This window comes from Panthera onca, chromosome A3, assembly GCF_046562875.1.
Source record: "Panthera onca isolate mPanOnc1 chromosome A3, mPanOnc1 haplotype 2, whole genome shotgun sequence".
In the NCBI taxonomy this organism is placed as follows: Eukaryota; Metazoa; Chordata; class Mammalia; order Carnivora; family Felidae; genus Panthera; species Panthera onca.
The window spans coordinates 81260456-81279638 of NC_138341.1; the positions used below are offsets into that span (position 1 = coordinate 81260456).

The 19183-nt window shown below is 46.0% G+C and overlaps 1 protein-coding gene across 4 annotated transcripts in view; it reads left to right on the forward strand.

Annotated features, from left to right (window-relative positions):
* The window catches only part of NPAS2 (neuronal PAS domain protein 2), a 159213-nt gene that overhangs the window by 106211 nt on the left and 33819 nt on the right, over nt 1–19183 (forward strand). For all 4 annotated transcript variants that reach the window (XM_078444374.2, XM_078444376.2, XM_078444377.2 and 1 more), the window contains exons 5-7: nt 714–803; nt 10855–10975; nt 12004–12117. In XM_078444374.2, coding sequence (XP_078300500.2) covers nt 714–803; nt 10855–10975; nt 12004–12117 — 325 coding nt within the window. The remainder of the gene's footprint in view (nt 1–713; nt 804–10854; nt 10976–12003; nt 12118–19183) is intronic.

Here is a 19183-nt window from a genome sequence, read left to right on the forward strand (position 1 = left end):
ATCCTCTGTCCCCCTCTCTCTGCCCCTCCCCCACTTGCGCTTTCTCTGAAAGAAAGAAAGAAAGAAAGAAAGAAAGAAAGAAAGAAAGAAAGAAAGAAAAACATTGGCAGCCTCTACCCCTTCTTTCCTATCAGAAGCATCTATAGCAGCATGCCTCACATACAGTAGACACTCAGTAAGTAATGTGAATGTTCTTTACAAACAGCTCCTCCAGGAGGTATTCCTCCTATGGCAATGAATGAAGGCAGAGGTTGACCCTGACTGACAGTTGTTAATGCATCTGTTAGGTCCAGTATCTTCCGGTAAATGTTTCCTGCTGAACTCAAAGCCATATTGACGGTAGAGGGATGGGAACCATACAATATCACTGACATCTTTTAATGGTAATTGAGGTGTTTCTGATTTAGCCCAACGGGATGCTTATCATTAAACACTACTTAGGTAATTTCCATGGCTAAATTTTGTCTCATGATATCAACAGGTAGGATTCCAGGGAGTCCTTTACTGCTTTGGCAAGCACTTTGCCTAGGCTAGACGAATCCGCGTACGTAATCCTCCTGTGCAAGGCTGAAAAGTGCGGCGAGGTTATTTGTGGAAATATTCTAAGAGTTACACCACAAAGTCAGTGTCATGACAGGGGGTCCTTTGCTTCAGTGACATCCTCCTCCATAAAAGCACGGCTAAGGAGCCTTCCACTGTTGCATTTTCCGCAGGCGTTAGACGGCTTCATCATCGCAGTGACCACGGATGGCAGCATCCTCTATGTTTCAGACAGTATCACGCCTCTCCTGGGGCATTTACCGGTAAGTGTCTGCTCTGCTGACCTTTGCCAGTACACATTATCATCTTACCTTGAGAACCATTCAGATCTCAGATCAGGGGTGACGTAGGTATGAGGGGGTCTGTGCGTAAGAAAAGTTAATGGTGTTCTCAGCAAGAACTTCCCTTCTAGAGGAAGGGCAGACGCAGGCATGTGCCATTCTGGAACAAGCGAGGCACCAAGATCTTGGCAAACCCCGACCTGTCAGGGGGACATGGGAGCAGGTCCTCACCCTCTGTGGCCCAGAAGCCATGCAGCAGCTGAACCGATGAGAGAGTCCCAGCACAGTTAGCAGATCTTAGAGCCTGTACCGAGGCTGATGGGTGTCCCTCCAAGGGAAAAGCCGACTTCCTGGGTCAAAGCAGAGCTGGTGGAGGAATGTACAACAGATGGATGGTGATGGGGTGTGGTTTGGGGATCACTGAGGACATGTCTGAGATCACAAGTGGGTGATGACACTTAATGGTAGTAAGAGATCTGTGACGGGGGGGGATGGAGGGTGAGGGGAGAGTTGAACTATTCTGAGAGGATGTAGTTGGACCAGGGAGGCCTTGGGGAATGAGAAGGGTGTAGGCAGCAGGACAAGCCCTGCTGTCCAGGAGAGCCAGGTGGAGGCTCAGAGTGGGGGTGGGTGCTGCTTGACAAAAACCATCCTAGATGTTCTTCCCTCCCCTTCTTCCTCCTTCTTTTGCTACCTTCTTGCCTCTTTGCCTCTCCTCCTTTCTCCCTCTCCTCCTCCTCTCTGCATAAGTCCTCCTGGAACCCTGCTAACACCCACTCACCAAGCAGCACCTAGCCTGTGGAGGGTCCACCTCTGGGGATCTCTCAAAGGCGTTTGGCCGGCCTTCCACTTCCTGCCACACCATTATTTATTCCTACAGAGTGTGATCTTGAATGACAGCTCTACCAGGAGCATCCCAAATGAGATAAAAACCTCTCTTCTCTCTCCTCCCAACAAGCCCTGCCAGACCACCTAACCCCACCACTCCCCACTCCCCGCACATGGGTGGGTGGGTGGCCAGCAGGTGTGATAAGGAGGGTAACTGCTTCCCCTAGTTCCTGTACAAAGGAAATCCTGGGCTAGGAAGACACTGGAGGACCATGGCCGCCTCTCCTTAGCTGCACCTGACAGAGAGCAGTGTGGCCTTGCTCTGTGAGCAACTCTGCTTCCTTGGGGTGATGAGCCCAGCTTTGCTACTGGCCCAGGATTCCACACTGTCTTGGGTTACACTTGTCCTCGGAAGCCACTCCCCATTGCATCATTTCTGCAAATGACACTGTGTGGAGATCAAAGCCACTGTCCACATTTTTCCTTTGCTTGGTCATTGTGTGACATAGCCCAGAAAAGGAGTTTTTACCTTGCTAGGCAGATGCCTTTGAATTACCCCATAATCTGTCTAACCTTTGTGTTTTGGCCCACTCCCTGCACCATCTCCAAGTGAATTTGGTCGGGGGGGGGGGGGTTGGCTATCTCCTCTTGATAGCTGTCAGAGAGGCTGGTTCTCATTGAGTCCCAAGGAGACAAAAGCACAGTTTCACCCTGGTTTTATCTGAGGCTAGAATAGTGATGAGGCCAATACGAGGAACACAGAAGTGATCCCACCAAATCAGCCCAGCTTCTTTGGGCTGACCTGAGGTGGCTGAGGAAAAAGAAGTGATGGGTGCTTCTTTGGAGGAGTCTGTGTTTTGTCTTGAAGGGGTGGACTGGGGTCATGACAGGCACCGATTGAAAGCAATGACATGGAGCCTCCTTAATGACCCAGGAATGAGATGTAGGAGCCCAGAGATGTTTGGGCAAATAGGATTTGCTCTGTTCTGCTTTATGCTTTAGTAATTATCTGATGACCCAGTTACTATACATGCCAGAGGAGAGTCAGAAAGTAAGTCTGGAATTCTGATTTGAAATTACGGAGCATTTTAGGACCACCTATGTGAATGATTCTGTAACTCTGGAAGGATCAGAAATGATCCTGTCTCTGGCTTATCAATGCTAGAGACTCATATGAATCATGAGCATCTGTCAATACACAGACCACACCCAGACATACATAGAGTCAGCCCTTAAAATCTCGCCAGGGGAGGTGAGCTCAGGATGGGCAATCCCCAAACTTAACTTCTATTTAACTTATATTATCCAGTTTTTATCCAGAGCATCACCTTCTTCTCTTTTTTTGCTTGCATCTTTGTTCTCGTGGGTGGACAAGGGAGATTAAGGATGGATGCTTCCCAGGTGCCAATCAGTCACCGGCTGGTTCAGCAGAGGAGCCCATCCAAGAATACCTGTATCCCCTCTATTTTACAAAGAAGGAAACCCAAGGTGGCCTGGCCAGTGAGGTGTAGAGCAGGGCCTAGCCCAGACATGACTGCCTGCAGAGCCCAAGCTCATCACCACTTGGCTCCAGTGTATTCCTGATGCCAAGGGTTGGAGTTGTCATTTGGGAATTCTGCTTTTGGTTTAATTCACTTTGAGTCTGACTTAGTTACTACTCAGCATGAGCCGAGGACTTGTCCACAGACAATGCAGCCTTTCGAAAGGCCCACGTGAGATTATTTTCCCTTAAGGGTTTGCAGTTTTGTTGAGAGATTTCACCTATAAAACCATTAGGGACTAATCGGAAAATAGCCAACAAGTATTGAGCACTTACTATGTGCCAGGCACCACTAAGAGTGCCTCCCGTGAGTGAATATGTGTAAAGCACTTAGTACCTGGCACAGAGCTAGAGCTATATCACATTCGCTCTCCTTACCCTTATAATTCTTACAATGACTCTGTGAGATAGGTACTTACCCCAGTTCAAAGATGAAGAAGCTAAAGCACAGAGAGCTTCAGGTTCTATAGCCAGTAAGTGGTGGGGCTGGAATTTGAACTCAGGCATTTTGACTCTAGGATTGGTTGCTTAACCACTACTCAGAATTCTATATAAGACAGAGTAAAGTTCGGTGTACTCTCAGGGTAGGGAGACTGGTTAAGAAGAGAGGATGGAGAACTGAAAGGTAGTGGTCAGTCTTCGTGGGAGAGGTGGCCATTGAGGGAGGGCACGTCCAACAGAGACGCAGTGTGGGCAGGGAGCAGGAGGCTGTGGGCCCCGGCAGCAGGGCCCCATCGGTATCAAAGGCTGGCACACCAGGGGTTAGGTCCCACTATCACTTGCGTGGCCTGGGATTGGAGGCCCATCCATGATTGGGAAGGTTGGGGGACAAAAAGCAGCAAGAATTCCTTTCTATTTTGAGACTGTCAGGTTTATAGTCTCTCTGTCCCCTTCCTACTACCAGAAACTCAGACATGGCAAAAGCTCCCGTGATAGATTTCTGTATAGCAATCTTCTGCTGAAACATGCTAGAACTTTCTCTCCCAACTTGATAGAGAAAAAAAGAAGAAAATAGCTCAAAGAAGAAAATGATGTTAAGACAAAGTCAAAACTTTCCTGTGGTGGCGACACCAGTACATTTCAGTATCTAGAATTAACAAACACTGGTGGTCAAAGAAGAAACATGGGCATGGTGGATGAGTGTGCAGATGGAAGACCAAGGGCTAGAGGGAGCTTCCGAAATGAAAACTTTCCAGGAAAGATCTAAGGGACTCTAAGTCACATGCCTCTGACAGACTTGGGAAAGAATCATATGGCTGAGGCAGAACCAAATGAGAGACTCAAAGTAGGCATAATCTGTGTTTCCTGTTTGGACTTTTGTTTGAGTTTCTAAAAAATCTTCCCAGGTGGTTGTTTTGATTTGTTAATGATTGCAATGTTTGCTGAATGAGGGGGATCATGCTAGGCTCATAAAGCAGAAGTCCTGTCTCTAGCCCTGAGCACAGACCCCATGTGGCTAAGTGTTCACTGGGTGATGGGCTGAGGTCTTAAATGGGGCTGCTACCTCAGAAGCAATTGCAAACAGCTCTGGGAAGTGCCTCAGAAGTGAGAAACATGGGCGTGGACAACACCACTTCCCCAGTGGGAGATAATCTAGGGCATAGTAATTATAAAGTTGGAGAAATCTACAGACCAAAAATTACTTTTGTGGAATGCTGGTTCTCCTAAGCTCCAGCAAGCAGTGCAAGATCAAAGTGGAATAAGGGAACAAATTCCCGTGGTGAGGGTCACAGCAGGGAGAGGAGGTCATGAATAGGAAAGACAGAGCTCTGGGCTGTGTTACCACACAATGTAGCAGCAAGTCCGTGAAACACCTTCCAGGAAACATCGCTCTGCCCTCCCTTCCCCCTCCACCTGCCCTCACCTGCTGGAAGAACCTACCTGATCCCAGTCACCTGGTCAAAGGTGGCTCTTGGTGGGGGCCAAGCTGGGGGTCCCTCTGTCTAGGAGGGGTGTGGCAGGTGTGGCTACATGCAGCTCAGAGTTGGTCACAGGTTGAAAGAGTCCAGGTCACCAGTTAGATTGTTTTTATTTTAATGTGCCTTTTGATTTTTATAAAGCATACATGCAAAAGTATGTATAAAACATACATTCAGTTTTTAAATTGACGATAAAGTGAGCAGGAACATACAGGTAGCTGTCACTGAGGTGAAGAAACAGAATATAGCCAGGACCGTGGAAGCTCCTGTCTGTTCTTTTCCCATCATACCCCCACCTTCCAGCCAGAGGTGACCATCTTCCTGGCTTTTGAGATCATTGCTTTCTTGTTTTTCTTTGCAGTTCTACCAACTTGTGATCTGTCACTGAACACTGTAATTTAGTACTACCTTTTGTTTAACTTCATGTAGAATAGAGCCATAGGAAATGTACTCCTTTTGCTCAACATGGTTTATGAGATCCATCCATCCCACACTGTTAGTAGTGGCTGTCATGGGTTTATTTTCACTGCTGCCCAGTATTCCACTGGAGGAATGGGCTAAAATTTCTGCATCTGTTCCAGCTTGGAAGTCTTAGAAAGGGCTTTTGTGAACATGCTGCGTGTGTTTCCTGATGGACATCTGCAAGCATCCTATAGGGACTATGTGTAGAATTGCTGGATTATAGAGTAGGTTCACCCTCACCGCTACTAGGTAATACCAGGTTGCTAACAGTGGTTGCACCCATCAACCCTCCACCTGCAGAGTTGAGTTCCAAGTGCTCCGTGCCACAGAACTTGGATTGTCATGCTTCCTACTGTTTGCCAACCTAATGCATGAGGGCATCTCATGGAGTTTTGATTTGTGTCTCTCCCCCATTGCTAATGAGATGGAGCATCTTTGCATATGTTTGTTAGCCATTTGGATTTCCTCATTTGTGAACACGGTGCTTGTTCAGGTATTTTGCCATTTTCCTACTGGATTGTCTAGTTTGTTTCTTGTAATGATTTGTAAGCATTCTTTTCATGTTCTCAATACTCGTCCTGTGTCAGGGGTCATTTGAATTGCCTCCTACTCACTCTGCCTTAGGGATACAGGTTCGGTGGAACATACAACACCCAATACTGGACACGTGAGCTCAATAGCTGTTTAAGTCACGTATGCTTACAACCTGGAGGGCGAGGACGCACGGCCACACGGGGCCGCGCTCTGGAACAGTGAACCAGCAGGGGCTGTGAGAAGCAGGCTTCCTAGTAACAAGGGGGTGAGGTACTCCCTGATCCCCACAGGAGTGAGACTGGCTTGTTTGAATAATTCTACAGGCTGGCAGGGAACTAAACCCTCTAGTCAGGGATGAGCAGGAACTGTGCCTGTCCCCCTTGATAAGGAGCACTGTTTAGCTAGGGGACCTTATCCATGGAGCCAGAGTGTGAAGGAGAACTTTCAGTTGTGCAAAATCGAGGCCCTCCCAATTTTGCCAGGTGACAAGGCAGCAGTTAACAGTGAACCTTAATTTTAGGACTTAACACCATGGTGTGTGTGTTGCAAACATATTCTCTCATTTTGTGGCTTACCTTTCCCTCTCTCGGTTCTTTTCATGAATAGAGATTCTTCATAATTGGTACCTTTTATACCCTAATTAATTCTTCACTACTCTAAGGTCAAAGCCACTTGCAGTGCTGTCTTCTGAAAGCATTACTGTTTGGCCATCAGTTTGATTCCGAATCTAAATTGCATCAAAGCATATCGACTATGCTTCCAGCTTCCTGGCCCCTTAGGGAGATCAAGGGCCTGACTGCTTCCCTGAGCTCATTCCTGCCTCTTCGCAGTATGAAGCTTCTCCAGGACTTCCCACAATTGCCCTTTGCAATTGTGGCCAACACATCTCCAGCCAGAACTGCCAGGGCCCGTTTGGGACATTGCTGGACAGAGTGTCCACCCAGCTCATTTCCAACTCAGCTGGCCAGCCTCTGTGTGCTCCCTGTGCAGGCTCTCACTTAACTTTGCTGGGTAGGACTAATCTGGTGCTGCTGGTTTGTAGGGTGAGAGGAAAATGCCTCACTGCCTCCCGAAGCGCTTCCAGATCATCCCCAGGCCCCCATGGGGCCCCAAGAAGAAACATGGGAGATATGCAATTTGGAATTTAGGAATAGGCATTCGTATTGAAAGTATTCTTGGTAAAGATTCTTGATAAAGCAGCCAAGGACATCCCAGTAAGTTGAGAATGAGAACCTTCCACCTCCAACAGGTAAATGATGTTCTAGACACTGTGATTCAGCTATGAAGATAGCTGCAGATGGCAAATGCCCTCCCTTGTCTCTGTAATTGCTGTGATTTTAATAAGCAGAGCTCAGCTCATTCAAGGGACAGTTCAATTGCATATATAATTTACTCTCCGGTAAGCGTTAGGGTTTAAATTTTCAAATTATCATTGTTTGTGTTGGTTGTCATGTTGAAATGGCATAATAGTAATATAACAGTGAAGAGAGAGAGAGAGCTTGCTCTGTGCCAAGCACAGCTCTGAGCACTTTACGTGCATGTATTGACTCATAATCCTCACAGCCTCCCCCCTCCCACCAATCTCCATCCAGGGTTCACCTTTATTCTATGCAGAACTTGTAGCCTGAGGTGCCCCCTGTGACCTGCCAACTGCCATCCACAGGAGCAACAAGGTCAGGTAGCCCTGTAACCCTGCTCCCTGTCATACATCAGGGGAAGGGGTTTCCACCTGGCTCTCCAAGAAAAGGCCATGGAGTGACTTCGTCATCATTTTCTTGTATCTGAAATGTCTCTAAGAAGAAAGAATACTGTTGTCTTTGAGCATTAGTCAGCATCTAAAAAACTAAAGGGAATGTGCTTACAATAAAATCAAGAACATCAGAAGGAACTTGGAGAAAGCCTGAATGAGAAAATGATAGCACAGGCTAGTGAAGGGTTTGCAGAGTCTTTGCCAATAGAGATCAAGCCAAGCCAGGGTGCAATGGAGCTGGGAGTCCCTTCCTTTCCTCCTCCTGTCCTTCATCAGCCACCAAGTTGGTATCTCCCTTCCTCACAGCCTCTAGAATGCTGGCTGCAAGAGGGAAGGGGCTTGCCTGCTTTGTTGTGTTTCTTCCCAGTGCCAAAGGCAGTGGCTGGCAGGCACACAGTAGCCCTCAGTGTTGGGTGGATTATGCTGTTGAATGACCTGTTTGGACTCTCCCTTCTCCTGTGCATTACATCTCCCCATTCCCTGTGCCTACTCAGACTCTGACCATCTCTAGTCTGGTTTCCTGTGCTCCCTCCCTCCTCAGACTAGAAACCTTAAGGGATTTCTTTAAAGCACTGGTACAGTGCCTTCCTCTAGGCCCTCAGTGGGTTCCATCTCCCCATCCCAGGCACACAGGACAGGGCACTCTCTCCTCTGCAACCTTCTTTGCTCTGGCCTCACTTCCCTTTGCAACCCCTGCCTCCATTGCTCTCCTCCCTCCCCTGTGATGTTTCTGTGCATGCTGTGCCCCCTGCCTAGAGCACCCTGGTTGCCCTGAAGATGCCATCTTGTCCCCCAGATCCCACTCAAGGATCCCTGCCTGTGGGAATTGTTCCCTGAATGCCTCTCGTTCCTTGTGATTGGATTCAGCACACCATGCTCAGTGTTCTAGGGGTGTCTTGTTTTTACTCCTTTTACTTCTTTCAGCTAGTTAATGCATTTTTTTTTAAGGCCAGGCACCATTAGATGTCAGGCATATCAAGATGAAGGCAGATAGGACCCCTACTCTCCTGGGGCTCCTGTTGGATGGGGCAGGCAGAGGATACACATCAGCATGTGAACGAACAAGAAAACTTCAAGAACTTTCTTAAAGGGTTATTAAACAATAACACTGAGCATCCATTGAGTGATTGCTCTGTGCCCTTTGACCAGTAGCTCCTGGCTTCCTTCTCTTTTGGTTGAGCAAAGCGCAGCCCTGAGGGGGTAGAGCCAGCTTTCAGTCCCAACCTCTAGGGTTCTCCCCACCTTGTCGTGACACAGGCCAGTGTGGTCTAGGCAGACTTGCCCTTCACCAGCGGTTTCAATATGGCGCATAGTAAGGGGCTTCAGAGGCCAGAGCCACAGCAGTCAGGGTGGCATTTATGCATGCATTCTCAGAAGCAGTGCCTTCAAAGCAGGGACCTAAAGGATGCACAAAAGTTAGCCAGACAAAAGGAGCAGTGCACGATGTCCCAGCCTCAGGGTGCAGTGTGGGGAAGAGCAAACCTGGTAGACTGGAAAGAAGGAAGTTTAGAGGGTGGGTAATACGCAGCCTCAGAAGTGAATGGGGAGGTTCAGACTTTGTCATGGGAGCATTTGGAAGCTGACTGACAGTATTTGATTTGTTTTGTATTGTTTTGTTTTGTCTTTAAGTAAGCTCTGCACCCAACATGGGGCTCAAACTCACAGCCCTGAGATCAAGTCACATGCTGTACGGCTTGAGCCAGCCAGGTGCCCTGCCGCTAGATAGATTTAAGCAAGGGGGTGACCTGATCTGATGCTACAAGGCTCCTTCTGGCTGCTGATGGAGAATAAGTTGGACAGGAACAAAAGTTGATGTGGGAAGACCAGTTTGGTCAGTTCATTCCCCAGATAAGAGATGATGGTGATCTAGACTGGGGGTTGAGGCCATGGAAATAGAGAAGTGAGGAGATCTGAGAGAATTTGAGGGAGGAACGTCTCACAGCACTTGAACATCATTTGGATGTGAAGATGAGGGTGAGAAGGGGAGACGTTGAGAATGCCACCAAGGTGTCTGGGATGGGCAAGTGACCAATTGGCAATACCGGGCATCGGGACATTGAGCTCGAGGGAAGAGGAGATATGGGCGCAAAAGAATGAGGACATTAGGGATGCATGTGAATCTCAGGTTCTCAGGGGGCACACAACAGAGAGTTGCCTGGATATACAAATTTAAGAGTGTTTGCAGGTCATGTTTCAAAAATGTATGAAAGCATGAGTTTATCGAGGGAGACTAAGGCAGCAAGAGACGTGCCTGTCTTCTCTTTCTCCTCTGTGAGCTTCCACCTGCACTAGCCACTATGGAAACCACTAGCCACATGTGGCTATTTAAATTCCAATTAAAATCATTAAAATTAAATACAATTAGAAATTCAGTCTTCAGTCCTACCAGCCACATTTCAGTGTTCATAGCCACGTAGCTGGTGGCTCTTGTAAGGGACAGCGCACGTTATAGACCATTTCCATCTTCACAGACAGTTGTATTGGACAATGCTATAGCTAGATTCTACATCTTACTCATTTTGTATGCGCAGTGCCCAAGCACTCAGAAAAAAAGTGCAGTTCCTTCGATTGGAGGGATCTTAAGAAGTAAACAGGCATTCGGAAATGGGGGTCAGAAAAGGAACCCCACACATTCTTTACAACCCTTCACACGAGTGACAGGGCTCACACGGGGGCCCCAGCCAGAACACAGGAGTGCTGGTAGGTGGGGCTCCTCCAGGAAGAGTGGGACTGTCTGCATATTTGTCTAATTTAACTCTTACTTTTCTCGTGGGCCCTTGGGCAATACCATAACACATTTGCATTGGAACAAGTGACACGTTCTAGATTATAATCCTGGATTACAGAGTGATGGAACTGAGAGTCTTTGTGGAAAATCAGATCTTGGACTTTTCATTTCAGAGATCAGTTCTAAATGGTCCTGAATGTCCAGGTTTTGGTTTTGCTTTTGTTTTTCATCTTCGTTGAGTGTGTACCTTTGTTCTTTATTTTCTTTTTCAGTCAGATGTCATGGATCAGAATTTATTAAATTTTCTTCCAGAACAAGAACATTCAGAAGTTTATAAAATGCTCTCTTCCCATATGCTTGTGACAGATTCCCCCTCCCCAGAATACTTAAAATGTAAGTTTACCTTTACTGGTTTTACAAGATACAAAGATAAGAATTTTACTTTGGAAAGGAGGTTAGCATGAATTAAGAGAGGGAGAACTAATTTTAAGAACAGCTTTCCTTGTGACTCAGAGTATTTCCAAATTCCTTAGAGGTATATTTTATTTGAAATTTAAAGCTAAAACTAGAGTTTTATGTAGTAGTAGTATGTAGTAGAATCATATGACATTTAACTTCTCTGTGGAAAATTTGAAAGCATGGTGCTTAAGAATAAGAATTCATTTTGCCTGTAATACAAGTTCTTTTTTTTTTTTTTTAACATGAGAGTCTTTTGGTAATCAACACTGCAAAAAATCAGGGAACAGTCGACTTGCTTATTTTAGAGGGCACTGTAAAGCTAGATGTATATAATAACCAAGTATCCAACTGAAAACTGAATAATTAGGTCAAAACGCCAAATTCTCCTCTCCCGAGGCTGTCATCTGGTTATTCCTATACGTTTCCAGTTTTTATGGAATTTTAAAGTTTTTCTCAAAATTGGCAACCTGGATGGAAAGGGCGGCCTCGGTGCCTGCTGAACCATGTACGTTGATGGAGGTAATGCAAGTGCCTCGTGCTTGTTCAAGCCTTAGTCCATTTTCCATGAATAATTTGTCCTGTTGTATATCTGATTTTACTTCAAAGCAATGTGAAAAGATTAAATTAAAGAGAGCAGCTCTATATGAGCAGCTTTATTTTAATACACCATATGAAAACAACCAGAACTAATCAATGCCGACATAAGCAACCACAGACATCTGGGAGCAAATTAAGACTAATTGGGCCCAAGTACAGAATGCAAAAATATCCATATAGACTATGGGGGAAAACCCCCTATTCTGCAAAGGTTATAAAACCATGTCCAAAAGTCAGTCATAATGAGAGAAATGTCCTGGCCGTGTGTAGACTAAAGCCCATGAGTTACACAAAGATAAACTTGTTTAGTCTAGAATCTATGTCATATTCATGTTCCTTTTTCTTTTTTTCCTTTAATGGCCCAGCTGACAACGATTTAGAGTTTTATTGCCATCTTCTCAGAGGCAGCTTGAACCCAAAGGAATTTCCAACTTATGAATACATAAAATTTGTAGGAAATTTTCGCTCTTACAACAATGGTAAGCTTTAATTGTCATATAATTGCGGCAGTGTCTTTTATCATGCAAACGTGCACACGGGGGCATAAGAATCCCTGAGGGAGGAGGAGTGAGAATACGTGCTTTTCATATTTGCGTTTGGATTTTCATGTTCCCAAGATGCGTTTTGTGCTCGTAAATGCTGTCTCCCGTTTGAGAAGAACGTACTCCCACACTTGTTTATGCCGGTGCACAAAGTCCCACTGAAATGCACTTTATTCATGTATTTATTTTCAGGCTGATGGAATAGTTCTGTACTGTGGGAAACAGCTTCTAGTTAATAAAGAACAGGCTCAGCCTACACACAGCCAAACAGGGCTTCACTGTGACATGAAGATCCATAACCTTGGTTTCTGCATCTTTAGTCTCCTTTTTCCAGAACTGCTGTGAGCATGTTCTCATGGGTCTGGCACATAGGTCTTCTGCTCACTCTGACCCTAATGCACGGAAAGTGGCCGTTTTATGAGGAGCCAGAAAAATCCACATTTGGATGGATTATGAAGCAGATTAGCCAAGTGTAAAATCTTACTTTCTGAAATTATCCAGATAACTAATGGTCCAAGCTCTGGTTGTACCCCTAAACTAGACTGACACCCTCAGTTTCCCTTTTGACCCTGGGAAAATGGGAAGGCAGGCCTGGTGGCGGAAATTCCGAAGTACAGTCCCCAGCCCACAGCCCCACTGTGGAGCCCAGCACAGAAAGGCCTGCCTTTTGTTTGCTTCACTCCTCAAACCTCAACACAAAACAAACCACTTTGAATGATCTGACATTTCATAAAACCACAAAGATGGGAAAAACAGAAGGAAGAGTTGACAGGGATGGGAGAGAGAGAGGGAAGGAAAGGAGAAAAATACCAAAGGAAAAGAGACAGGAAGATGAGGCACAGAAATGATGGGTGGGCAGGTGGAGACACCAGGGAGTTGATGGCACCCCTGCTTGGGCAGCCTCTGGACCCACGATGGAGTCCATTTACCCACCAAATTAGACCCAGAGTTTCTGTTAGAATCTGCCAACATAATGGCCCCGAGTCCTAATGCTGAAGCTGACCAGGATCTTTCCTTCCCCCTCAAACAATCCTCTGTTGTATGTTGTTTGCATAAATATACATACTTTGTCTAAAAGCCTGAACTAGATGCTAAACACTTTGGTCCTGCCAAAGTGATTTTCAAGCCTAACGTTCAGGGCTCGTGCCTGGATGATGGGCTCCTTGGCTAACTTGGGGCCCTTTGGGAACCTACCCAAACAGGGTTCCTAAGTGGTTGGAAGTGAAGACAGGTCCGCTTACACAAGTGGGGCCCTAAATCTGGGTCAAACAGGATAAAGCCAAAGCCTGACCATGTCTAACCCGATTCATCTGAAAGGCTTTCCTAAACCTCAAGAGATGAATGTTTTATGAACCACACAAGTAAATGGTAGCTGGTTGGGCTGCCTAGTTCAAGAAATTGACCTACGAGACACCTGGTAGAACACCCAGCATGATGCCAGCCCTGGTGCAGAGTTCACTGGGTGAGGCACCTTGTTAAAATGAAGATTCTAGTTCAGGAGATCTGAGGGTGGGGCTGGGATTGTACAATTGGAAAGAACCTTGGGGCTCTGATGAAAGGGGTCATGGACTTTGAGAAACACTGCCCTATTGTGATACTAAATGCTATTCCATAGGAATTGTAATGGTACTCCTCACGTTAATGGTGCTCCTTCCTACAGCTTTATTCTTGAATTCATATAAGCAGTGGTTTGCAATTTGCTTAAAATGTGTGCTGTGGCCATCATGCCAGCTGCTGGAATAGCAGAACATCCCATGTGTCTGCGTGCGAGGAAGGGGAAGGCACCCTGGCCCCCCGGAGTGCCAAGACTGGAAATTCTGGGATGCTGCTCCCACGTGTCTCCATGACAACGGCGCACCGCTTAATTAAGGAACCGACCTGTGATTGGCTGTCGAGCAGCAGTCCCATCCTTTGTTCATTTACATTTCCACAACTCTCCCTTACTATGCTGCTGAATATCACTTTGAAGCTTCCTGTCGCTTATCACATTTTAAAGGGTTTCAAGGAAAGAGGCAGACTTCATTGTGAATACCTGTTTGTTTTTTTTTTTCCTAACCAGCAAAGCTTTATTTTCACTTCACGTTGAGACAATGTTTGTTTGCCTGAAAGAATATGTGGAAATTATGTGTGATTTTTTTTCTTTTTTTTTGGAAACTGTTACTGCTATAAACACACAGCATCGAAAAGTGGAAAATTTAAAGCCAAGAGTGCCAGAGTGTCTTTCCAGAGCCTGTTGAACAAACCAGAGTTAGGGGGGCTTTCCTGAGGCAAGAGTCTCCAAATGTAATTGTGGAAAACCTGACATATCATTCTCACTTGGATGAAAATAGACCACAACAAATGTCAGAGGGAAATGAATTTCTAAGATGGAACCCTATGAAATCACCAACATTCAATTATTTTTTACCTGTAAAACAGAGTTTAACATACTGTAAGAAATACTGCAAATTTGATTTTGTAGGTTTACTTCTTAATAAACATTGGACAATGGGTTAATCAAAATAGCTCACCTTAGGAGTGCTTCCTAACTCCCAGGTCCTGGGCCCAGTCTTTGCATTGATAATCTCATTGAATCCTCTCGCCAACCTTATAAGTGGTACCATTGGCATCATCGCATCTTAACAGAGAAGGAAACTGATGCACATAAGAATCAGAAGTGCACATTCTAACCCTGAACTCCTACCCTTAACCCCAGTGCTTTGCTATGTTGCAAAGCAAATCTATGTTGAAATTAAACATGTAGATGCAGCACACAGGCCTGTCCCTGCCACTGGGCATGCTGTTGGGACATGATGTCCGTCCCTATGCACATCAGATGTCCCGCACCTGTGAACCACGCTGTTTTAAGGATACCCAAGATTTGTTTGAAAACAAATGGGTTTATGCTCACAGATCTCTAAAAATGGGCACAAGACACTGTGGAGGCCACACGGGGAAGCACCAGGGTAGGTCAAGAGGCAGGGAGATTAGGAGATGTGGGCAGGAGCCTCCTAGTGTGGTTTCTGTAGAAAAGATTGAGTGAGGCAGCATAAACAGACTTCAGTTTGGTGGGTTTAAATAATTTTAGTAGGCTCTTGGGTAGAGGGGTTTGTCTCTAGTTCTCAGGGACCTGAGTGATTAGGGCAAGTGGATAGTAGCCCAGAGTGTCAGAGCCCCATAAAGGATATGGTTGGGCTGTGAGCTCTAGATTGATTGGTTTGCCTATGAAAGGTGCACTGGAAGGTGAGTCGTACCCTATTTCTAGGAATTGACCAACCCTGAAAGCAGCAGTTTCTCCAAGGTCAGCAAGGCCCCAAATGTCAAAGCACCAAATACAGAGAGTACAAAATGTGGTTTGTACACAAGCCACCCCATGCAACTTCCCTGAGTCCCCAGGCATGGCACACCTTTCAAAGCAATATGTGTAGAAGAAAAATGACTATGAACATTGCTTTTATTTTAATAAAATCCCTGTGTGCACTTCAAAGAACTATGTAGGAAACCCTACCCTGGTCCGTTATCAGGAAAAGTCCTATCATTTCTGTAGGGCTGCTGAGTTTATGGAGCATTGCCTGGCACATTCTCTTTTGATACCTGTCAGGAAAATACAAGGCTCTCATTTTTATCAATAATGGAGTGGAAAGGATGGTGACATTTACTGATCTGTGAGCTCTTTGCACCCCTTCCTGGGCCTATGCAGTCCATGCCTGGTATATAAGTAAGGCTCAACAAAAGTACGTTGGCCTAGACTGAGGCTCAGAGATCTTAGCCCTGGACGTACAGGTGGTAGGGGACAGAGGTCCAGCTCAGACCTGACTTTTGACTCACAGGGAAATGAGGCTTTTCCAAAACTGAGAGCTAATAATAGAGCTCTCCTTCACTGACCCCAAAACCCACCCCAGAGATGGAGGGGTGGCTTCCAGGAGGGTTCCCACTACTTCTTTGGCCTTTAATCCGATGCAAAGATTAAATCCACTGTGGTACGTGCTGGGTAAACTGGCACATGTATAACTTATGGTGATTTGTGAATTGTGTGCACTGAAAGGTCACTGACCAGTGTATGGTCAGTGTATGGTCATCTTTGGCCTCCATTCTCTCCCCATTCTGTGTCCCCCACCCCCATCAAGTTTCTTCCCCACCTGGACTCCCTGGGTGCTCCCTGATGTCCTTATCCAGGCCCCTCACCCAGGTACCCCTGCCAGTAGTGTTTCTGACACACTCTCTTCCCTGCCTCTTGTTCATCTGATCAACCAATTTGCCTTGAGCCTGATAGAGGTGCGGGCTGTGACTCAAAACTCACATCTGTAGGTACCCTTGGGCCTTAAGCCAAAGGGCCCAAAGGGGAACATGTAGGCTTCAGGGCATGGAAGACAGGTGACATTGATCCAGAGAGGGCTTTTGATGACCCCTAAATCCCATAGATGAAGACCCTCATCTGCTTGCCTGCTAACTCAGATAACTTCATTTGGCTCTGTCACCAGTATAAGTAGGTCGAGTTAGGAATTTGGGGTGTGGGGAGGCACAAAAGCCCCTTTGCCCTTGTTAATGAGATTAAACCCTCCAGTGGGACATTTCCAGATTCAGCAGCTGATTGTGCCATCTTACCCCTTTACCTCTGTACCCCCCTCCATGCACCATGGCTGCACAGACACAGCAACCATCGCCTAAATACTTCACCAAATGGAATTTTCCTCTGCTTCAGTATTTGCACATCTCGGTCACTCCTTCGGACTTCATCATTTGGTACAGATGTTCCGGGGTTGGGGTGGGAAGGAGGTGAAGATGGGACTTCACATCTTTAACCTAGATTTTTAATAAACGTGAAGAAGTATGTGTCAGGAAATGGAACAAGAAAGTAGCTTTCCTAGAACTGTTTCACTTCAGGACAGTTTCTAACCAAGTCTGTGAAGAGCTTCCTGAGGGAATCTGAGCTGGAATACGGAACCACATGTCTCCTCCTCTTCCCATAAAAAGCCTACTGTCTGATCTTGGCCATGTGGCCAGGAGCACCAGAAATCACCACTGATGGCAACAGTCCCTGGTCTACCTCTGCTCTGCACATCATTTCCAGAAGAGAGGTGAAATGAAGTTACTTTATTCGGGGCTATGTTTGTCCCATAACAGATGTTTAAAAATACCTCCAACAAATACACCCTTCCATCTTTTTTCCTGGTCCAGTTAAATAGAGGAGCCCCTGGGGCCTCTCCCAACCCCCCACCCAAGTCCCACAGCCCTGCCCACCACTCTTACTGTAGAGGAATCAGCCACGTGATTTTAAAAGACGTAAATGAACAGTCTTTGCTTTCAGGGGTCCTAGTAAACAGGTTCCAGTTCCTGAAATATAAGTTCATGCCAGGAAGAAGGCAATCCTCTATTTAAGCCCTTGCTCCTCCCCCAGACTTGGATTTAAATGTGCATCTGACTGAAATCCAGAAAGCAGTATTTCAAAAGTCGTTGGTGTGGTTCCAAATAGGTCACCCTCAGCAAACATTCCACTCTGGGCTTTCCAGAAACCACACACCAGAGTATAAAAGTTTCCCTGCCCTCATTTTACCTATTCGCCTCTAACCACACAACCAGATTTGAAATACTGGCAGAAATGGAGGCTTTTTAGCTTACAACACTTGATTCCGTATGTTCTGTGGGATTTCTGTAGGTTGCCTCATTTTATGGCTTTAGGGGTTTTGTTTTTTGTTTTCCTGAACTGAATTGAGATTTCTCAGTTAGGGGAACAAATCCACTCCCACCAGATCTCACTGAGAATGGAGATGTGAGTTTAGCACAGGAAGGACAGCCTCGGGGAAGGAATGTCTCATCTATCTGTCACAGGCCCCCAAGAGCAAGAAGCAGAGTGTCCCCCCTCCGCCCCAACATGGAAGTACCACATCTTTCTCCAGCAGAGGCCAGTGCTGCCAGATTAGATTGGGGAGGAAATAAGAATGCAATAAAGAACAAGGTGTTACCCAAGGTCATTGTCTTGCTTGAGCATCTAGAGCCCATATTAAAATGGAGCAGTGAGGAACGGTCACACAAACACATCTTCCTGCTTGTTCCAGCCTGGGAGCAGGGCACTTCCGTAGAGGTTGTCCAGGAATTGTGACAACAAATGTGCACAAGACATCCAGATGGAGGACAGGGGACAACATCCTGTACGAAGTCCACTTTCCTTAGGGGGAAAATCAGCTGGCCCTGTCCACAACAACTGTCTGGTGGATATCTTGTCAATGCCATTACAACCTCCTGCCCCCCAAATACTCATTTTTATTAACAAACACCAAGGAAAAGAAGAAATATTTGAGACGTATATTTTCCCATCTGAGTAATTTTTTCAATCCAGCAAATTGCAAACCCTTAGCCTTCTTGTGTGGCTCTCAGTCTGTCTCCAGCCTCGTTCATTCTTATGCCAAACAGAACTGGCAGAAAGAAAGCAAAGAACCACGCCTTACCCCAGCTAGTTAGGTGGTGCTCTGGGCCAGAAACCGGGGCAGGATTATTTTGCTGCGGCTGTCCTAAGAACCGAGTAACCTGGCTATTCAGAACACATCGGGTAAAGCATACCATACTGCTAGGAGAAAAAGGAAGCCTCTGAAAATAGTGCTTGATTAGAGGGAGAGGATTTCTCGTGAATGTTCAGGAAATCACTTTTTCCTTAACATTCCGACACTGTAACCCAGACGTTTTGGACAGTTATCATAAATGAGATTTGAGAACGTTTTTCTTCTCTCAGCAAGCCTCCTCACTGATTGTTTCATGTCTTCCTGAACACCTTTCGGCTTTCATTTTTGTTTGCTCCAAGAAGTGCTGAGAAAGCTATTTGTCACTCTCCTTGCGGACTATTAGTGTGCTTTCCTACAGCTGTTGCAACTAATTTATCATAAGCAGGCCATCTCTGATCAGAATACTTAATTGTTTAGGCCTGATGACTGAACCAGTACTGAGGAACCATAGGTACATCTTTTTCCATTTCTTTCTACTCTTTTGCTATTAGCTAATGTTCACTATCCCCACCTCTGCTTCTTCCTCA